General features: G+C 35.7%; 1 protein-coding gene across 1 annotated transcript in view; it reads right to left on the reverse strand.

The window, feature by feature from the left end:
* The window catches only part of DIAPH3 (diaphanous related formin 3), a 266,117-nt gene that overhangs the window by 141,555 nt on the left and 107,692 nt on the right, over positions 1 to 16,870 (reverse strand). Inside the window, exons 18-20 of the mRNA XM_075432939.1 lie at positions 10,272 to 10,367; positions 9,238 to 9,332; positions 2,760 to 2,861 (exon numbers count right to left, since the gene is read on the reverse strand). Of these exons, the coding sequence (XP_075289054.1) occupies positions 2,760 to 2,861; positions 9,238 to 9,332; positions 10,272 to 10,367 (293 nt within the window). The remainder of the gene's footprint in view (positions 1 to 2,759; positions 2,862 to 9,237; positions 9,333 to 10,271; positions 10,368 to 16,870) is intronic.

Genomic DNA, 16,870 nt, shown 5'->3' on the forward strand with positions numbered 1-16,870 from the left:
ACTCACTCTACCTAACCATGGTTTTTCCCCCCCTTCCTTTTGTCCTTTCTCAGCTCCCTTCCAAATATTTCAACTTCTAGATCAAATGAACCAGGAACTCTACCAACAGTTTTTATTCATTACATAAGGAAGTTTCATTCTAGGGCACTGCTCATCTCATGTACTGATTGAGCTACAGGCCTGTGAAGAAACATATTCTAAGGAAATGTATGTATTACAATATATTACTTAAATTTACATCATGTGAGACTCCAGACTAAACCTAGTACATCTCATTTCTAATCTCACCAGATTCTTTAATGGCATTTATGATCAAGGCTTATTTCAAGAACAAGGAACAATTCTGGAGAATCCAGCATAGCTGTTTCACCCTACAGGATATGAATAAATTTGTAGAGTGAAGAAGAAAGTGAGAGGAAGGAGTCAACTGTTGTATCAGATAAGAAGCCTCTTATACCATAGATCTGGCTATCTATACCAAGGATGCTGAACTAGCCTCTACTGTGTATCAGTTGCAGTATTAGTGCATGTTCAAGAAAGAGAAATAACATGCAAGTGAGAAAACAAAAGCTTTCAAAGCCTAGAACCATGGAAAAATCTAAAGAGAATTTGACAAGTCAGAAGGTACAATTCAAGTCAATGTAAATTATTTTTTAAAATTCTTAAAGTAATTCTTTGAGGGTTTGGGATTTTTTTTTGGTTGTGGTTTGTGGTTTTGCTTTTCTTTAGAGAGACACTAATATCTTGATGCATCTTAACTTTACGTTGATTACCACAACTGAGTAAACAAATGTAGAGCCTCTAATTTACAAAATTACAGATTTAAACCAAAATTTCCACCTGGAGAACTAATTCAAACATAATAACCATTATTACAGCTTCCTCCCAATTCCAACCACCAAAATGTTAAATTCCATCGGTCATGGTAGATTTAACCGCGAACCTGTTTCTCTCTGTCTAAAGCTCTGTAATACAAACTGGGCACAAAACAAACCTAAAACTTACCATTGTGAAACTACTACCCTTTTCTGAACTGAATAAACAAATGCTATAAGAATACAAGTGAAAAGGTAATAAGGTCTCTGACTTTAGAACTTTGGTGTTCTTTGGAAGCAACAGACATGCTGAAAGCATTAGTTTTACATCTCTTAAAACAAAAAAATACACTTTGACTGGATTTTTTTTGTTGAGGGAGGATACGTCTTTTAAACAATCTGAGAGACCTACTCAATGACCTTTTGAGATAAGTGGTGATAATTTAATCAAATAAAATAAGGTTAAGACAGGGATGAACTATAAATAGGTCAATAGGTCTGATAAAACCTCAACAAGAAATAAAAAGCAAAATATTGCATTAGCTTTTGTAACTAAGAGTTTTGGACCCAAATAAACTGATAATTTGTCTGCTTCAGTCAGAAAACTATATATGAAAATCTTGGAAAATAAATAAAAGTGTTAAAAATGGTGGTGTTCTTCCTCTTTTATTGTTGCTCCCAGAGTGTAGTTAGAAGACTCCCAAGAACACAGAAACCAGCATTACATTAGATCTACAATGACTGTTACTCTTGTTAAAGATGGATCGAAAATGAACAGCAGAAACAGCTTTCAGCAAAAGCACCACTTCAGAACTAGTTTTGTTTTACCAGTACCTATACTCAGTGGATACTGCCTATGTCACCTATGTAACTGGCACCAATTCAATGCAGTGGCGCTTCCTGACCAGACCAAAGTTTTTCAGCTGATTCAGAATAGTGATTGCTGCTCTTATATCCCATACCTTTACTACAGCTGTTCTAACATTTCAGTACAGGCATTTGATATCCACACAGATAACTATCAAAAGCAAGCGCCTACTGTTACAAAGACCTGATACTCCTTTTCCTTAAGCGCAAAGACATAACTAAAAGAATTATTCCCTCTCAGGGAAATCCTCCGAGATGAAGTTAACGAGCATCTTAGCTTGAAATGCTAGGAGTGGACAAGAAAAAACAAAGACTTCTATAGATATATGCACCCAGTAAAAGAAATAGCCTTATTCTGTGCTTGTTTGGACAAAATCATTAACAATTATGAATAATGACCTACATAGAAATTATATGTAAACTATATTACCACAAAAAGCATCAACTGCCAGCACTGAACTGACAGTACTTTCTTTTCTCTATTCCTTTGTTAATTCAAACTGGGAGATATTATAAACACATCTTCCTGCTGGGAAAAGAAAAAGTGACAAACATTCTTGACAGAAGATACTATAAAACATAGGAGGAAGGAGGCAGAACAGGCTAACCTGATAATAACTACAGTATTTTCTTCTCATTTACGTGGAAAATAGAAAGAAAAACATAATTGCAGAAAACTTCACTAAAAAAGCTAAGACTTCTTAATGCAAAAAAAGAAGTAATGCCAAACTATTTTATTTATGGAAATTCAAAACCAGCTCTGCATCTCCCAGTGAAACTTTGCCACAGAAAATACCAGTGATTGATTTTTTATTATTTTTTTAGTAAATTAAATTACTTTTTTAAAGAAAGAGAATCCTAATTCCTAAATCATTCCAATATTCCAACAATCAGACCTTCCACATCCATGGATACCCATCCACTAAATGTCCGATTAGAAAACAGCACTTGTACTCTCCTCCCAGTCTGGAACCTTTTCACATTTAGGAGAAGCAACTGGTATGTTTCTCTAATATTATATTAAAACTGTATTTCAGGAAAGGACACAAAAAAAAGTGATAACATAACAGAACTCACCACAACTCCAAACTGCTCTGGCTCAGACAAATTAGTATACTCGCTCTTGAACTTGGACAATGCATTCAATTGTTCTTGTTCAGGAAGATGTTTTATTAAATTCTATAAAGCAAAATAAAATATGCTTCAAAATCTTAGATTCTATGTTGCTTGTATTATTGAAGGCAAATGGTATTACATATGCATCATTATCGTACAATTCTAAAGACAACATTCCTCTCTGAAGACAGTAGAACGTAAATAGGCGACACAAATTAATGTAACTGAGAGTGTAAGAAGCAAGTGATTCAATACTGCTAGCTAGCATCTTCTGCTGATTATACAAACATTTCTGCAGTCTTTTTTTAAACATCATTTTTGAAGAAAGAACATGCTTGATAGGCACTATGCAAACAAAACACAAGAAGTAAATAGAACAAGAATTTCAAGTGTAACGTATCCATTTAAAGGATGGCAACAGTTATTAATGCTAGACAAAAAAAAAACTTTTAAAACAGATAATTTATTTTCTAGCATTTCAAAACAAAAGCTTAAACCCCTTACACAATAATTAGCCTGAAGACTTGCCAGAAGTAGGAATTCAGATGTGGGACTCAGCTTCACCTGAATTCAGGAGTCCATATGGGGGAGCTGGGACAGTTATCCAAGTAAGTGTCTTGTGAACACCGGTAAGCAAATGTAAGCATGTCACCTTCGCAGAATCATAGAATCACTAAGGTTGGAAAACACTTCTAAGATCATCAAGTCCAACCATCAACCCAACACCACCATGCCTACTAAACCACATCCTGAAGTGCCACATCTACACGTTTTTTTGAACACCTCCAGGGATAGGGACTTGACCACCTCCCTGGGCAGTTTGTTCCGATGTCTGACCAGTCCTTCAGTACAGAATTTTTTCCTAATATCCAATCTAAACCTTACTCGGTGCAACATGAGGCCATTTCCTCTCATTGTATCACTAGTTACTTGAGAGAAGAGATCAATACCTGCCTTTGTGGAAAGGAGGTTGTAGTTCATCTGAAGAATCCTCAGACTCCCTGGAGCTTCCTGAACACTTAGAGGCCTATAGTGGCTAAGCTTCCATCATAGTAAGAAAATGAGAGAAACTGTCTTCCTTCTTAAAACACTCTCTGGTCTACTGGTAAGATAACTCTTCTGAACTGAAATAAAGATTCAATCCTTCCAACACTGAATCAGCCCCAGCAAACACAGCCATCCCACCACCTACTACAGTATTTCAAGAAAGGATCAGAAAGACTAACTGCAACATTAATCCATTACTCAACAGAAAAGGCACACACTTAGGTTAAGTCAAAATCTGTTTTATTACTTTACAAGTAAATAGCTTTGGTGATACACAAATAACAGAAAAACAATTTACTTCACTTAGTGAACAGGATCTCCATCTCAAAGTCTTAAAAACACCCCTAATTTTATCCACAAAAGATCCTAATTTCTTCTTCTACAGGAAATTCAGCCAGTTAAGATATACAAATCGTCTCTCCGGGGCCAGAGAGATAAAAAGTCATAGCTATGCTTTGCTTAACATACTTCCCAAATGTAAGAAGAAAGAATTCAACTCTTTAACTAGTACCCCAAAAATACCCCTATTCCCCATTGGTAGTAAACTCAGTGGCTCTATGCTATCTTCAGAACTCGTATTAGCTAGTTGAAAGCTAGCCCCAGGTGTTTATTCAAGTTGCAACAGCACCTTTGGATTGCAGTATACATATTCCCCTTGTTAAAGAGTGAAAATACTAGATTTGTAACTGAAGAACAGATGTACCCAAAGCATTAAAGTTTTTTAAAAGCAGCTTGAATATTCTGTTAAATACTACTTCTTCTAACTTTTTATAACTTCATCTCTTCGCTTTCGTAACAATGGTCATTATGTGGCAATTTAGCATTTATCAAACCTTTTTTCTAATTAATAAAAACACCTAGAAAGTCCTTTATCACTGTTTTATTTTAGTGTAAAAACAGTTACTATGTTAAGAACTGAAACCCTACTTTGATTCTAAGGACTAAGATAGGTAATTTTTTTTACAATATTTTGTCATAAGTAAGGATCAAGTAGTTTATCAAGAAAGTACAGTCAGCAAATAAGAAAAGCTACACTTACAAGCAAAGGTCTAAATAAACCAAAGGAAGAGTAAATGATAGCTAAAGAGTAGACTTCAACAGAGTGTCCATGCTTATATCAGGATTTTGGTAGGAAAACAGAGAACTATTAAAAATGCATGAATGATGATGCCTAAAATAATAATCTAAAATTACATTTTACGGAGCTTGATTTGGACATAGTCAGACTGACTTTCAGCATGAAGAATTTGTGACAGTAGTCATTTATATCCTTACCATTATGATATTTGGAAAATATTTTTGTAAAAAAGTCTACATTTATTAATTATGGATGAACATGTCCAGTACTAAAATCAGTAATATTGACCAAAAATGAAAAAGTACAGAGGGTAAAAAGATATATTTTAAATTGGAAATTCATTACCGACTTATTTTTTGTCTTGATGTACAACATTCATATAACCAGCTCTATATATATATACTACAATTCCTTAATCTTTACTGAGATTAAAATGTTGTTTGATGCTAAAATAATTTTCACACGTAGAAAAAATCATCACAAAACTTTTAAAAAAGAGAAACTGAGAAACTGTTGAGCATTGTATATATGTTTTAAATATTGAGTGTCAGTAAAAAAAAAATCTGAAGGAGCAGCTGATATCAAAGCTGCTTTATGGTGTTCAGATAAAGCTTTCGAACTGCTAGAGATGAAGTACATTTTGAATATCAAACAGAGAATAAGCAGAAGAAAGAATTTTGACAAAGTCACAAGAAACATTCCAATAATTAGTCAATGACTATTTGGATTACATTATGACTTTCGGAGATTTTACGTCTTTCAGAACTCAAATTGATTTCTAACTGGAGAAAGGGGGAAACGGAGAGAGAGGGAGGGAGGGAGGATGGATATATTTTACTTCTTAAGCATAACAAGAGCAGGATTAAGGACAAATTACCAACTTCAGAAACTGTGACATTAGGATACACTGAACAATATTTAAAGCTAGACAAAAAAAAAAGATGAAGGTAGGAAATTTCTAGAAGAGGGAAGTACCATAATATCTAACATATGTCATATAAATAAACAAAAACAGCCGTATGCTTGCAAACCTATGTATGGTTTTGCTCTTCTCAGATGAAATACACAGGACTAAATTTTTCATAGCATGGACAAAATCCAGAAACAAATAACTTGGATGAAACCATTTGATAAAAATCATTACATCCAAACTTGCAAAGAAAATTTGAAGTGTAACTTCTGCTGAAATCTCCATTTGATTCAGGCCTGCAAGTGTTTCACCACTTTTCAAAAAAAAAAAAAAAAAAAAAAAAAAAAAAAGCAATCCTTGAATCATTTACGTGCTTAAAAAAACCCCACATGTGAGACCTGCCACCCTCTAACAGTATGCCTTGTTATATATACACAATTGTGTTCATATAGGATACTGTGAGCATTATCACTTGTATTCTACTACACTGACTTTCACTCAATCACAGCAGCTGCTAACATCACTCTTCTCTCGTAGGACATTATTCCTCACCTCACGTTCAGCTCTTCACCTTCTCTTACCCTTTTCTTAAATAGAATTATTTTCTCCCCTCCAAAACCAAACACAAAAAGACTTGAACATTGTCAGAAATACTTTAGACTTAATTCTGATGCCTAGAACTATATAGAGAGGTAACTGGATACATGGACCATTAATATACTCTTCTGTTAATACCAATTAAAAGAGCCACAAAATTATCAGCATAGTGTCAAAAAAGTATCTCCTACTATTGTTAACCATGCCTATCGCACAGAGAATAAAGCGGAGCTAGGTGTGACACAGAAAAGTAGGCACTCTTTATCTCAAGGTATACACCATAGAAATGGAAATAAGAGTCCACAGAAGAAATTAAAAAGAAAAGAAAGTAAACAGTTCTCAGAGAAATTAAAGTTTTTCATCTTAGTTTACTGCCACTGATGGAATATTTACCATATATTCACATAAAAATATGCCATTAATTAACTACCCATTAATTGTATGACAATCTTTTTCCGCAGAGCCTAGATGTACAAAAATGTACTCATACATCTAGAAATTATCAAGATGTCAGTTTTTCATAATTTTCATATATACAATTTATTTAGTATATACAGGTTGCTTCATGATATTGTTGAGAACCTAATTTTGTTAACAGGCCAAACCTTTCACCACTGAAAAATAGTGCTATGGACAAATAGAGAGTCTCTATAGTCTCAGAGCAAGCACGGACTATCTGAGACAGAGCTCAAGCTGAAGGTAACAGTGCAGCATATTCCATTTCTCAGCTTCTCATGATATTTTAGAGACTTTCTACTATTATTCCAAATAAAGATACACATCATGCTTCTTTTGAGCATGAAGAAAACCTTGAAAAAGAGAAGTGTTGTAAGTGCAAACTAGAATAAACAAACAGCTTAGAGGTGTAAATTGCTCTGTTCATCTTAATAACCTTGAAGTAATAGTTACAGTGCCAATATTAACTGCGTCATTGAACGAAACAAAGAGAACTACACAATGATTACATATACTGTCACTGGAAATGACAGCTAATGTTTGTTCCTTCAAATATTTCTTAAGAGAAACATCTCATTCTTCAAATCAATCAGTAAACAAGCTCCTTTTAAAGGAAAGTGAAGTCCAAATAGCTCAACAGAGTTTAAAGACCTTTGAAATCCAAGTGACAAGAATTGAAGGGCAAACGGGATGCGGGAAGAAAAGGAGCATGAACATCGTACAGCATCCTCAACAGAATCTTATTTTGACATTCCAATATCGTGGAAATTAATTTTGCAAGCAAAGTGCACAAATATAAATTTGCCTTGTTTTGACCTTCGAATACAAATTACTACATGTTGCAGTATGAGTCACGCATTTGAATCTCAAAAAGCCTTAATGTTACAACTCATTTTACAACACTCTCTATTACCTACATTTATTTCTTCACTGATCAACCTTCCTGCAAAAAGCATATGTTCCTAAAAAAAAAATCTAATGTTATCTTTCTTGGATGTTTCAGCACGGCCTGATACCCGTGTCTCTAACACACTTTCAGATCGGCTATATAAATCCTCTGTAATTGAAACCTATGCCACATGTCTAGTAGATTGATAATAATTTCGATTTGACTTTTATGAGCCACAATAGCAATAATTTGAAGTTTATCACAATATGTAGGAGTCCTGTACAAAAGCCAGACAATCTTGGTCTAAAGACGTAACTTTGCAAATCCAATGGGCGCCTATCAAGATGATGGGAACACAGCACACGACGGTCAAGGAGAGGTTGAGAGAAGTGGGTTTGTCAAACTGTAAGAAAATAAGCCTCAGGGGAATAGAATGTGGCCTTCAGGTAACCAACTGGAGGGTATAGACAAGATGCAATTAGGTTCCTCTTCGGAGGTGTGCAGCAGAAGGCCAAGGTCACAAGTTGCAAAAATGAAAATTCCAGTTAGATAGAAATAAAAAGGTTTTTCACCACAAGGGTAGTTCAACTCTGGAAAAGGTGTCCAGAAAGACTACAGTCTCCAGCCTTGGGGGTATTAAAAATTTAATGGGAAAAGGCCCTGAACAACCTGCTCTTGTTGACCTGGCTTTGAGCAGAGGCTTGGATCAAATGACCTCCAGACATCCCTTCCAAAATATTTTTTTCCCATGGTTCAACAGCGAAGTATTTGTATTTAAATTATTTAAATTATTTTATGCAATTCTTCAACTTATCAACCCTTAAATGGCACTGTGCAAAGAACACGAGGAACTTTCAGTTTCTTTTGTTTCCACACAGAATCATACTAATTATGTGCTTTAAATAAAATAATACAGAAAGGGAAAACACTATCCAAATAAACTCTAGGGAAGAAAAGTGGTCTCTGTGGATGCCCTAAGGCGAGATCCCATATTGTATCAACTCTAACACAACAGGGGAAAAAAAAACCAAGAAAAAAAACACAACAAAACAAACTAAGTCCCAAAAACCCTAAAGAACCCCAAACCTTTTTCCATCTAGTTTTCGACCACAGCAACAGGTTTGTGCAGATGAGACAGAGGTAGAAACAAATCAAAGAAACAATTAGTAACTACGGAAGAAACAAAGTGTCACATGCTGTTTGAATATATCCCAAAGAAAAATCCCAATTTAGGTGTGGACAATATGAATGCAGAAAATACAGAACACAAATTCAGCTGCTTTCATTAAAAGAAATTAGCATTACAAATACAAAAAAAACTACAGCTCACAGAAGAAAAAATAAGGTTCTTGCAGTGATTTATGAGTCAAAAGTTAATGTTAAGAGGCTTTTTAGCTACAGCTTTCTGTTTAATGAGAAGCTGACTCTGAAATATTGGGATTTAAAATGTCATTTTCCTTACCTGAATCATAGACTCTGACAGCTGTGTTTCATCTACTTCCAATATCATAATTTTGATTTCCTCATAAGGCACTCGGAAAGAGCCAAGGAAAATTGCTAAAACAAAGATTCAATACATAATGAAGAACGCAAGACAACAACAATCCTTTTTCTACTTAGAGAACACCACTTAAACATGTTATAGCATCTACAGGTTAAGAAACACTATGAAAAGTAATATAGTAAGAGATAACAATTTAAAATGTATTTTTAATTACTGTTCTCCTACAATTCCAGTATTCTCCATCCTTTTGTTATGCACAACATCCAGCATCACAGAAGACCTCCACAGGCAGCCAGTGACAAGTCTGCTCTGCAGAACAGTCATTGTTGTTACAGTATTTTGTGCAGAGGTGACAAATACACTTTTTTCTTCAGTGGTCTTGCAGAGCTTTCTCTTAAAGAGCACCACAAGAAACCAAAACCCATATAAACATTTTAAAAACTAAATGCTCTTATAAACACTGCTCATTCATTCACCACAATCCAATAATTTCCTATCTTATCTCTGTCAGCATTTAGGAACCTATTATTTATAACGCTCTTCTCCACAAAAATTTATTATCTTTATTTGTATATTATTGCATAATACTCAGTATTGCCTTGTTTCTGTAAATTACATGAGAGATGGTCAGACATCTTGCAGACATTACTGTCTTTTTGTTTCCTGGGCATAGGGGGATAGAGGGACAGGCAGATATTAATTGATGAATATGTTGAAAATATAGATAGATAATTATATATAGTTGTATGTTTGTACTTCAATACATGCAGAAGAGAAGAATCTCAGTCTTAAACAAGCAATAACCTTTAACTATTTTCTGTGTCTTTTTAAACAGTTGTATCAACTCACATGCTTGGGCTTAACACCAATATGCACACCTTCTCACGCACTTTAAAGAGAAAGCGGTTACAGGCAGTCAGACATAAGGGAAAGACATTTTTTATGAAACATTTATACAACACTACTTTACCATAAAGCCAGAATCTACTTACACAGATTCTGTGCAATCTTTGGGTCCAAAACTTTTAATTCTTTGATTCGTTTCTTAATGGATTTCTTTTCTTCAAAATCTTCCTCCTCTTTTCTTACTGTGCAAGTAAACACAAGTGTATGCACTGTTAACTCTTAATATTTAGAGAAAACATTAATGAATTCAGAAAACATATTTGCTATCAAGCTTAGGCAATTCACAAAGAAAAGACCATATCATAGAACATATAGACAAAAAAAAAGGTTTTGCATTTATTATTTGTATTCTCAAAATTTTTGCTCTTCAGTCAAATTTGTCAGCATGTTAGCCTTCTAGAACAAGACTTTTTTTTAATATACAGAAACTGAATAAAGATGCTAATGCAATTGTACGAAAAGTCTGAGGTCATGAAAGTCTTATTTAAAATACCATGCAACAGCCTGACCAGGTTAGCATTCTGAATTGGATTTTAACAATAACAAATCTTAAAGAAGATATGTCATTATGTCTCAATATTGAGCAATAAAGAACCAAGCCAAAATTTAAGTATTTTCGTGACCGCTTTTGTATAAATATATGCACCAAAATTACCAAAGGCCTCTGGCTTATTAAAAAAAAAAAAAAATCAACATTACCTTAGAATACAAATGAATATATACCTATTTTCCTTATCTCCTCCAAAAATTTGTATTTTTAAATGAATGATGTAATCACCTTATTATAAAATACCACAAAGACACCATGATTGTATAAATGTACATTAATATTGCTGGAAATGTTGGCTTATTCTTCCTTTTCAGACATTAATTCGTACAAATAGGATCTCCCAAATACATTATATTAGCTGAATTTATTTTTCATTATTCACACATTGTCATAAGAATTTCACTTAAAATAACAACATAGGCTTGATAATGTATCAGTAGGAACCATTCCAATTATTATGAAAGCAAACAAAAAAACCCAAACCACACAAGTTTTTCCTTAAATCCAGTCTGGTTGTCCTTTTTACTTTTTTTCTTCTTTCTTTCTTCCCCGTCCCCCCCCAGCCCATATCTTCACTGTCAAATGTTATTCACCCAATGTATTACTATTATTTATCTAATTCTCCACACAAATGAAATCATTTTCCAAGTTTTTACAGCATGATTGCTCCAAATGAAGCTATACATACTCTAAATCTTTGAGAGTAGAAAGTATGTTGTAATAAGAGTATATGCTACTGACTTTAGAAGGAGATGGATATACATGAGAAGTCTTGTCAAGAAGACATAGGACTAAAATTTCTAGCTCACTGATGGTTCTTGACAAAATGAGATGTAACATGAATCATCAAGAGGATTCCCCTAAGTTGAAATTACTTCTGTAAATTTTAAGAGAGATCTTTGAGAGCTATGTCATTCTTTAAAATTGTTCTTCTAAACACCATAAATTTTGCCTAGGATTGGGACACAGACTCAATGACCTCCTGAGGTCTTTAAGCTTTGCTGTACAGGATGCTACCAAAGACAGAAAAAACTTAAAGACCTCACATAGGGATTGAAGAAACTAGATTCTACTCCCTTCTGAGTTGGTGGAGACACAAATTTGAATCATTTTCTAAATCACTTTTAATATGCTACACCCGCTAGGCAGCATGATGCTCCTCTTGAGGACACGTCACACTGCAGAAAAGATCCCAGTATTCTGAAAAATGAAATCACTGAGCTAAGACATAAAGCAGTCCTTGGAAGAAGGACTGACATTCAGGGCCCAGGCAAACAGGTTACAAACGCACAATTCTCTTTTTTCTTCCTCCCCACCTTACACACAACCTTTTGGCCTTGAATTTCTTTTAGCACAGATTTAATAGAAAGGTTAGCCTTCTCCTGTCCCAAGAAAAATTACGCCACTCTGCTTACTACGCATGTGAAGGCAAAAGACTGCATTTTAATCACCAATGTGAGAACTCAATACTCCACGTCCAAAGTGACGTTTCAGCCACTGGATAAAAAGGAGGTTATCCACTAAAGCTTCATTTTTTTTCTGGTTATGCTTTAAGAAGAGCCCTTACTGAACCCAGAAGGGCATGTCAGGGGTTACGGATCTCAGGATCATGCAACTGTTTTCTCCTGCAGTTACATACTTAAAGAGCCCTCTGAAATTTCTTATCGACTACATGCTGAAAACAGTCATTCTTAAAAGCACCATTTTGAGTTGCCTGCCTTATCAATGCTAGAATTGCAAATACCACTAGAAGACCTGCACACCTCTGTGTGTGCTCCATGCCATCTTCTGCCTTACTTCTCTGAGTCATAATGAAAACACATTAATGCTTGATGACTACCTTGGAACTTTGCAAGTCATCGTTTTACAGGAAACAAATTAATTTCCTTAATAGTCACAATAAAAAAGTTAAATTATCTGAATTCACTAATCTACTTAAACTTGCCCTGACAGCCTTGAACTGGATACTAATGGAGGCTGAAACAGAAGAACAAATACATTTGCCTTTTCCAGCACTAGAAAGTAACACTTATGCATTACAAGTCTTATAACAAAGATAATACAGAGATACACAAACATACAAAAAAATCAGCAGTTAAACATGCACTACTTTAACTCCCAACTTTCAAATCAAGAAACAATGCTGCAAAGGAACTGGCTAATTCTCTCTGGACTTTTCACCCAGGAAGGGGTTATGCATAATGCTACAGCAATACTTAAGGCATTGCGACCCCAAGGGAAAATATATAAGCACAGAACATATTAACTCTAGGAACTCATGCAGGAATTGTATGCAGTTACACAACTACGCAACAAACTAAACTACTGCAAACTTACATGATACTTCTTCAGGAGAATTCAGGTCACATCCTTATGTAGTTGGCAGCAATAAGAAGCAGAGCATAAATATTAATTGTCTTCTCTATTGGAAATGTTGTACTTTCCAATAAAAACTCTGATACCTCCTACTGCCTCTAGAAATTTTTACCTCATTTGCTTATTAACTTATGAGGAAGGAAAAAAAAAACAAACCCACAGAAGACAAAAAACTATAATCTATTTCCATCAAAAATGGAAAAAGCCCACTGGAGGGAGGAAAAGAAAAAAAATAATAGAAAGATCTGAACAGGTGAAGAGGTGAAGTAAATATCCAGACTAACAGGAAATCAGAAAGTGAGCAATTATATTTTTATTTAGGGAGGGCATTGGAGCAGGGAGGAAAGTACACAGAAGATAGAAAATGGGAAACATCTGATTACACTGGAAAAAGAGAAAGCAGCCCAGTGAGACTGGGCAGCTGCCGCAGAAGAGATGACTATCGAGGGAAATAGATGTAAGATGTTGTCATGTTAAAGAGAGAAGAATCAAACCAGGGGATCTCAAAATGCACAGACAGCTCCCACGCTCCAAAAATTGGACCATCATATTAAATGATTAACTTTTTGAAAATCACATACCTTATTTCAGGTATTACTCAACTAAAAATTAACGTTACATATGAAGAACCGCACATCCTTTCAAGTTCTGTCTATATGCTACATCTATCATTGAGGAGCATCCACATTGCCCCTGCATCTGAACTGGATAATTTTTCGTACCTTATCTGATGGTCCAACTGCCCTGCCCTCTCAGGATGGGAAACAAAGTGCTAGAGCACTTCGAAACACACAGAATTCATCTCCCACCCTTCACAGCTCCTCTTATCTCCACAATCCTACATCCTTATTAACATGACTCCGAATTAACAGATGTGGCTGCCAGTGTACAGATGGACAAACACCTCAAAGGAGTTTTAGCTATCGGAAAGACAGCTTTTGCTGTCTGCTTCAAACATGTGTCCGTATACACATTCATATACACATTCATATGTAGTCATCTACCTCCATCTGTGGCAACGACTGACTGAAATTAGAGTCCTGAAGGGAGTGGCAACAGGACTATTTTACAAATACATCACCACAGTTGGAAGCCTACAGAACAGCATTTCATAAAACTGTGGATTGAATCCTATGTAGCTACTCCGCAGATCTCTGAAACAACTACATTCTTGGTAGGTTCCGCTGAAATAATCTGTACATTCATGAACTGCTATCTATATTTCCATTCCTGCCACAAATCTTTATATAATCTGATACCCACAGTCTTTGTGTAAGAAAAATGACATCTGTATGCTAAAGAAAAAAAAAAATCTTCTAAAATACATCATCCTACTGAATAAAAACAAAGCACCCTTGAAAGACAAGCTTCAAAAAGAACATGCAGATCTGAACATTTACTTTAAAAAGTCTTAATTCCTAGTTCAGATGAAACTTGAAAACTACAGTACACGTAAATCTACAGAACACTCAGTGGAGTTACTTTGTCACTAAGTAACAGCGTATAGAACATTATACAAGACCTTGCACCTTTCCTACCCTCTTAGCTAAGACAACAGTCATCTTGCGGTCTGTCTTCACTGAAAAATGCAAGAACAAGCCTGGGGTCGTGGGCTCAAAAGATGTACCCATACCAAGTCTCATTATGAAAGCAGATATCTACTTCATTTGTTTGTAAGTCTAACCCTTAGTAGTAAACAATAGCTTGTGCCCCACATAGTAGGATATTCAACTGAACAATCTGCATTCTTATCGCCAAAAAGTTATCTGGAATCAAAAGGAACAGATCTTTAATAGAAGATGGGGTTGCAGCTAAATAAAAAAATGCTGCAAAGTTCTTAGTTATTCAAAGCAAAAATGTAGAATACCTAGTTATAAATCACAGAACTACTGAGGTTGGAAGGGACCTCTGGAGGTCATCTTTACCACCGCCCCCACTCAAGCAGGGCCAGCCAGAGTCAGGTGCCCAGGACTGTGTTCAGGTGGCTTTTGAGGATGGAGGCAGAGTCCACAACCTCTGTGGGCAACCTGTGCCGGCGCTCAGTCACCCTCACAGTAAAAGAAGTGTTTTGTGATGTTCAGGAGGAACCTCCTGTGTTTCAGTTTGTGCCCATGGCCTCTTGTCCTGCAGCTGGGCACCACTGAAAAGTGCCTGATTTTATCCTCTTTGCACCTTACTTCAGGTATTTATATAAATTGCTAAGATCCTCCTGAGCTTTCACTTCTCCATGTTAAACAGTCCCAGTCCTCTCAGCCTTTCCTCATGTGAGAGATGCTCCAGTCGCTTCAACATCTTCATGAACCTTTGCTGGACTTTCCCCAGTATGTCCCTGTCTCTCTCTTACTGGGGAGCCTCAAGCTGGACACAGTACTTCAGGTGTGGCCTCACGTGTCAAAATCAAAGGCCTGACAAGGAATACATATCTTCTGGCTGACAGAACATAGCCTTTTGAATCATTTTAACAGCTCTACAACTACTGTCCCACAATAAGACATTCGACAAAGCAAAGTTAAGTTTAGTCTCCAAGAAAGGAGACCAACAAGCCTATTTTGCAGACTGTGATGCTACACAGGTGCCATCAGCACCGTTTGCAGATTCCGTACTGAGTTGCAGGGTTCACCAGCACAGCTATTTGTGACAATCTGCTTCAAAATGGCAAAGAAATTAAGAACTAGACCTAAATCATTCTGCAATATCGTTGAAGCCACCTATTTGCTTTTTTATAAAAAGAAGGATAAAATGAGGATACCGCGCACAGCCTGCAGCAGTAGGAAGAATGCCCGAATGCTGAGGCCGGAAAGCTGGTGAATGTTCTGCTTTCCAAACAGAGCAACCTAAGATTGCATCAACACAAATGTTAGCCTCAGGGACTGCTCATCACTCCTAATAATCTAATCCAGCCCTTTTATGGGTTACAGACTGTGTTTCAAGTACTATGAAAAAGCTTTCATGCTACATCTTATTTTACATCTACATATATCTAAAACTTGAAAAATCAGTATGAAGTTCATAACTATGGCAGGAATACAAATAATGTTTCACATTTTTACCTGTCAGCTTTGAAAGTGAAAACATGTCCGCTACTTTACATCAAGCTGGACTGCAAATTCCTAGAAACCAGGGGAACTTGTTATTCCTCTTCACGTTCACTACAACAGATATGTGGAAAATATAAAGCAAAGGTGCCAAGGTATTAAAGTTGCTGTTTATTCAGGCCTCTGTCCTTTCTGACAGTTTCTATTCATCGGTAACTCACATCTTTGTAACAGTACCTGGCTGCAACAGTGAATATTTCTTACATTTCACCATTTGTCTTCTGAGCAGTTTGTAAGAGATTGTCACTTCTTACCTCCGTCAAATGTGTTCAGTCATGCACGCACGCACTGCTGTTCCTATACTGACAATGCTGCTGTTGAATTGGCACAACTCATGCACACATCATGATAACTCAGTCATGCTTCACGATAACTTAAAGTTGTGCATCATGATAACTCATTCAAAATACAGGATTTTATCACAAATAATTTCTCAAGGATGCATAAGAACTGGCATCATCGGTAATAGCAAAAGGACAAATGTAATCAGGTATTTTATCTCTGACAGGCTATTGCAAGGCAGTTCAGAAGAATATGCCTCTATAATCAGGTATTAAATACATCCAATGGCTGACTTTATAGATAATTGCACACAAAGCTTCTCTATGAATCAGCCTATTTTTTTTTAAATATTTTAATTTACCACAAAACATTCATCCCGTTA

The sequence above is a fragment of the Opisthocomus hoazin genome, chromosome 1, assembly GCF_030867145.1.
Source record: "Opisthocomus hoazin isolate bOpiHoa1 chromosome 1, bOpiHoa1.hap1, whole genome shotgun sequence".
Taxonomy (NCBI): domain Eukaryota; kingdom Metazoa; phylum Chordata; class Aves; order Opisthocomiformes; family Opisthocomidae; genus Opisthocomus; species Opisthocomus hoazin.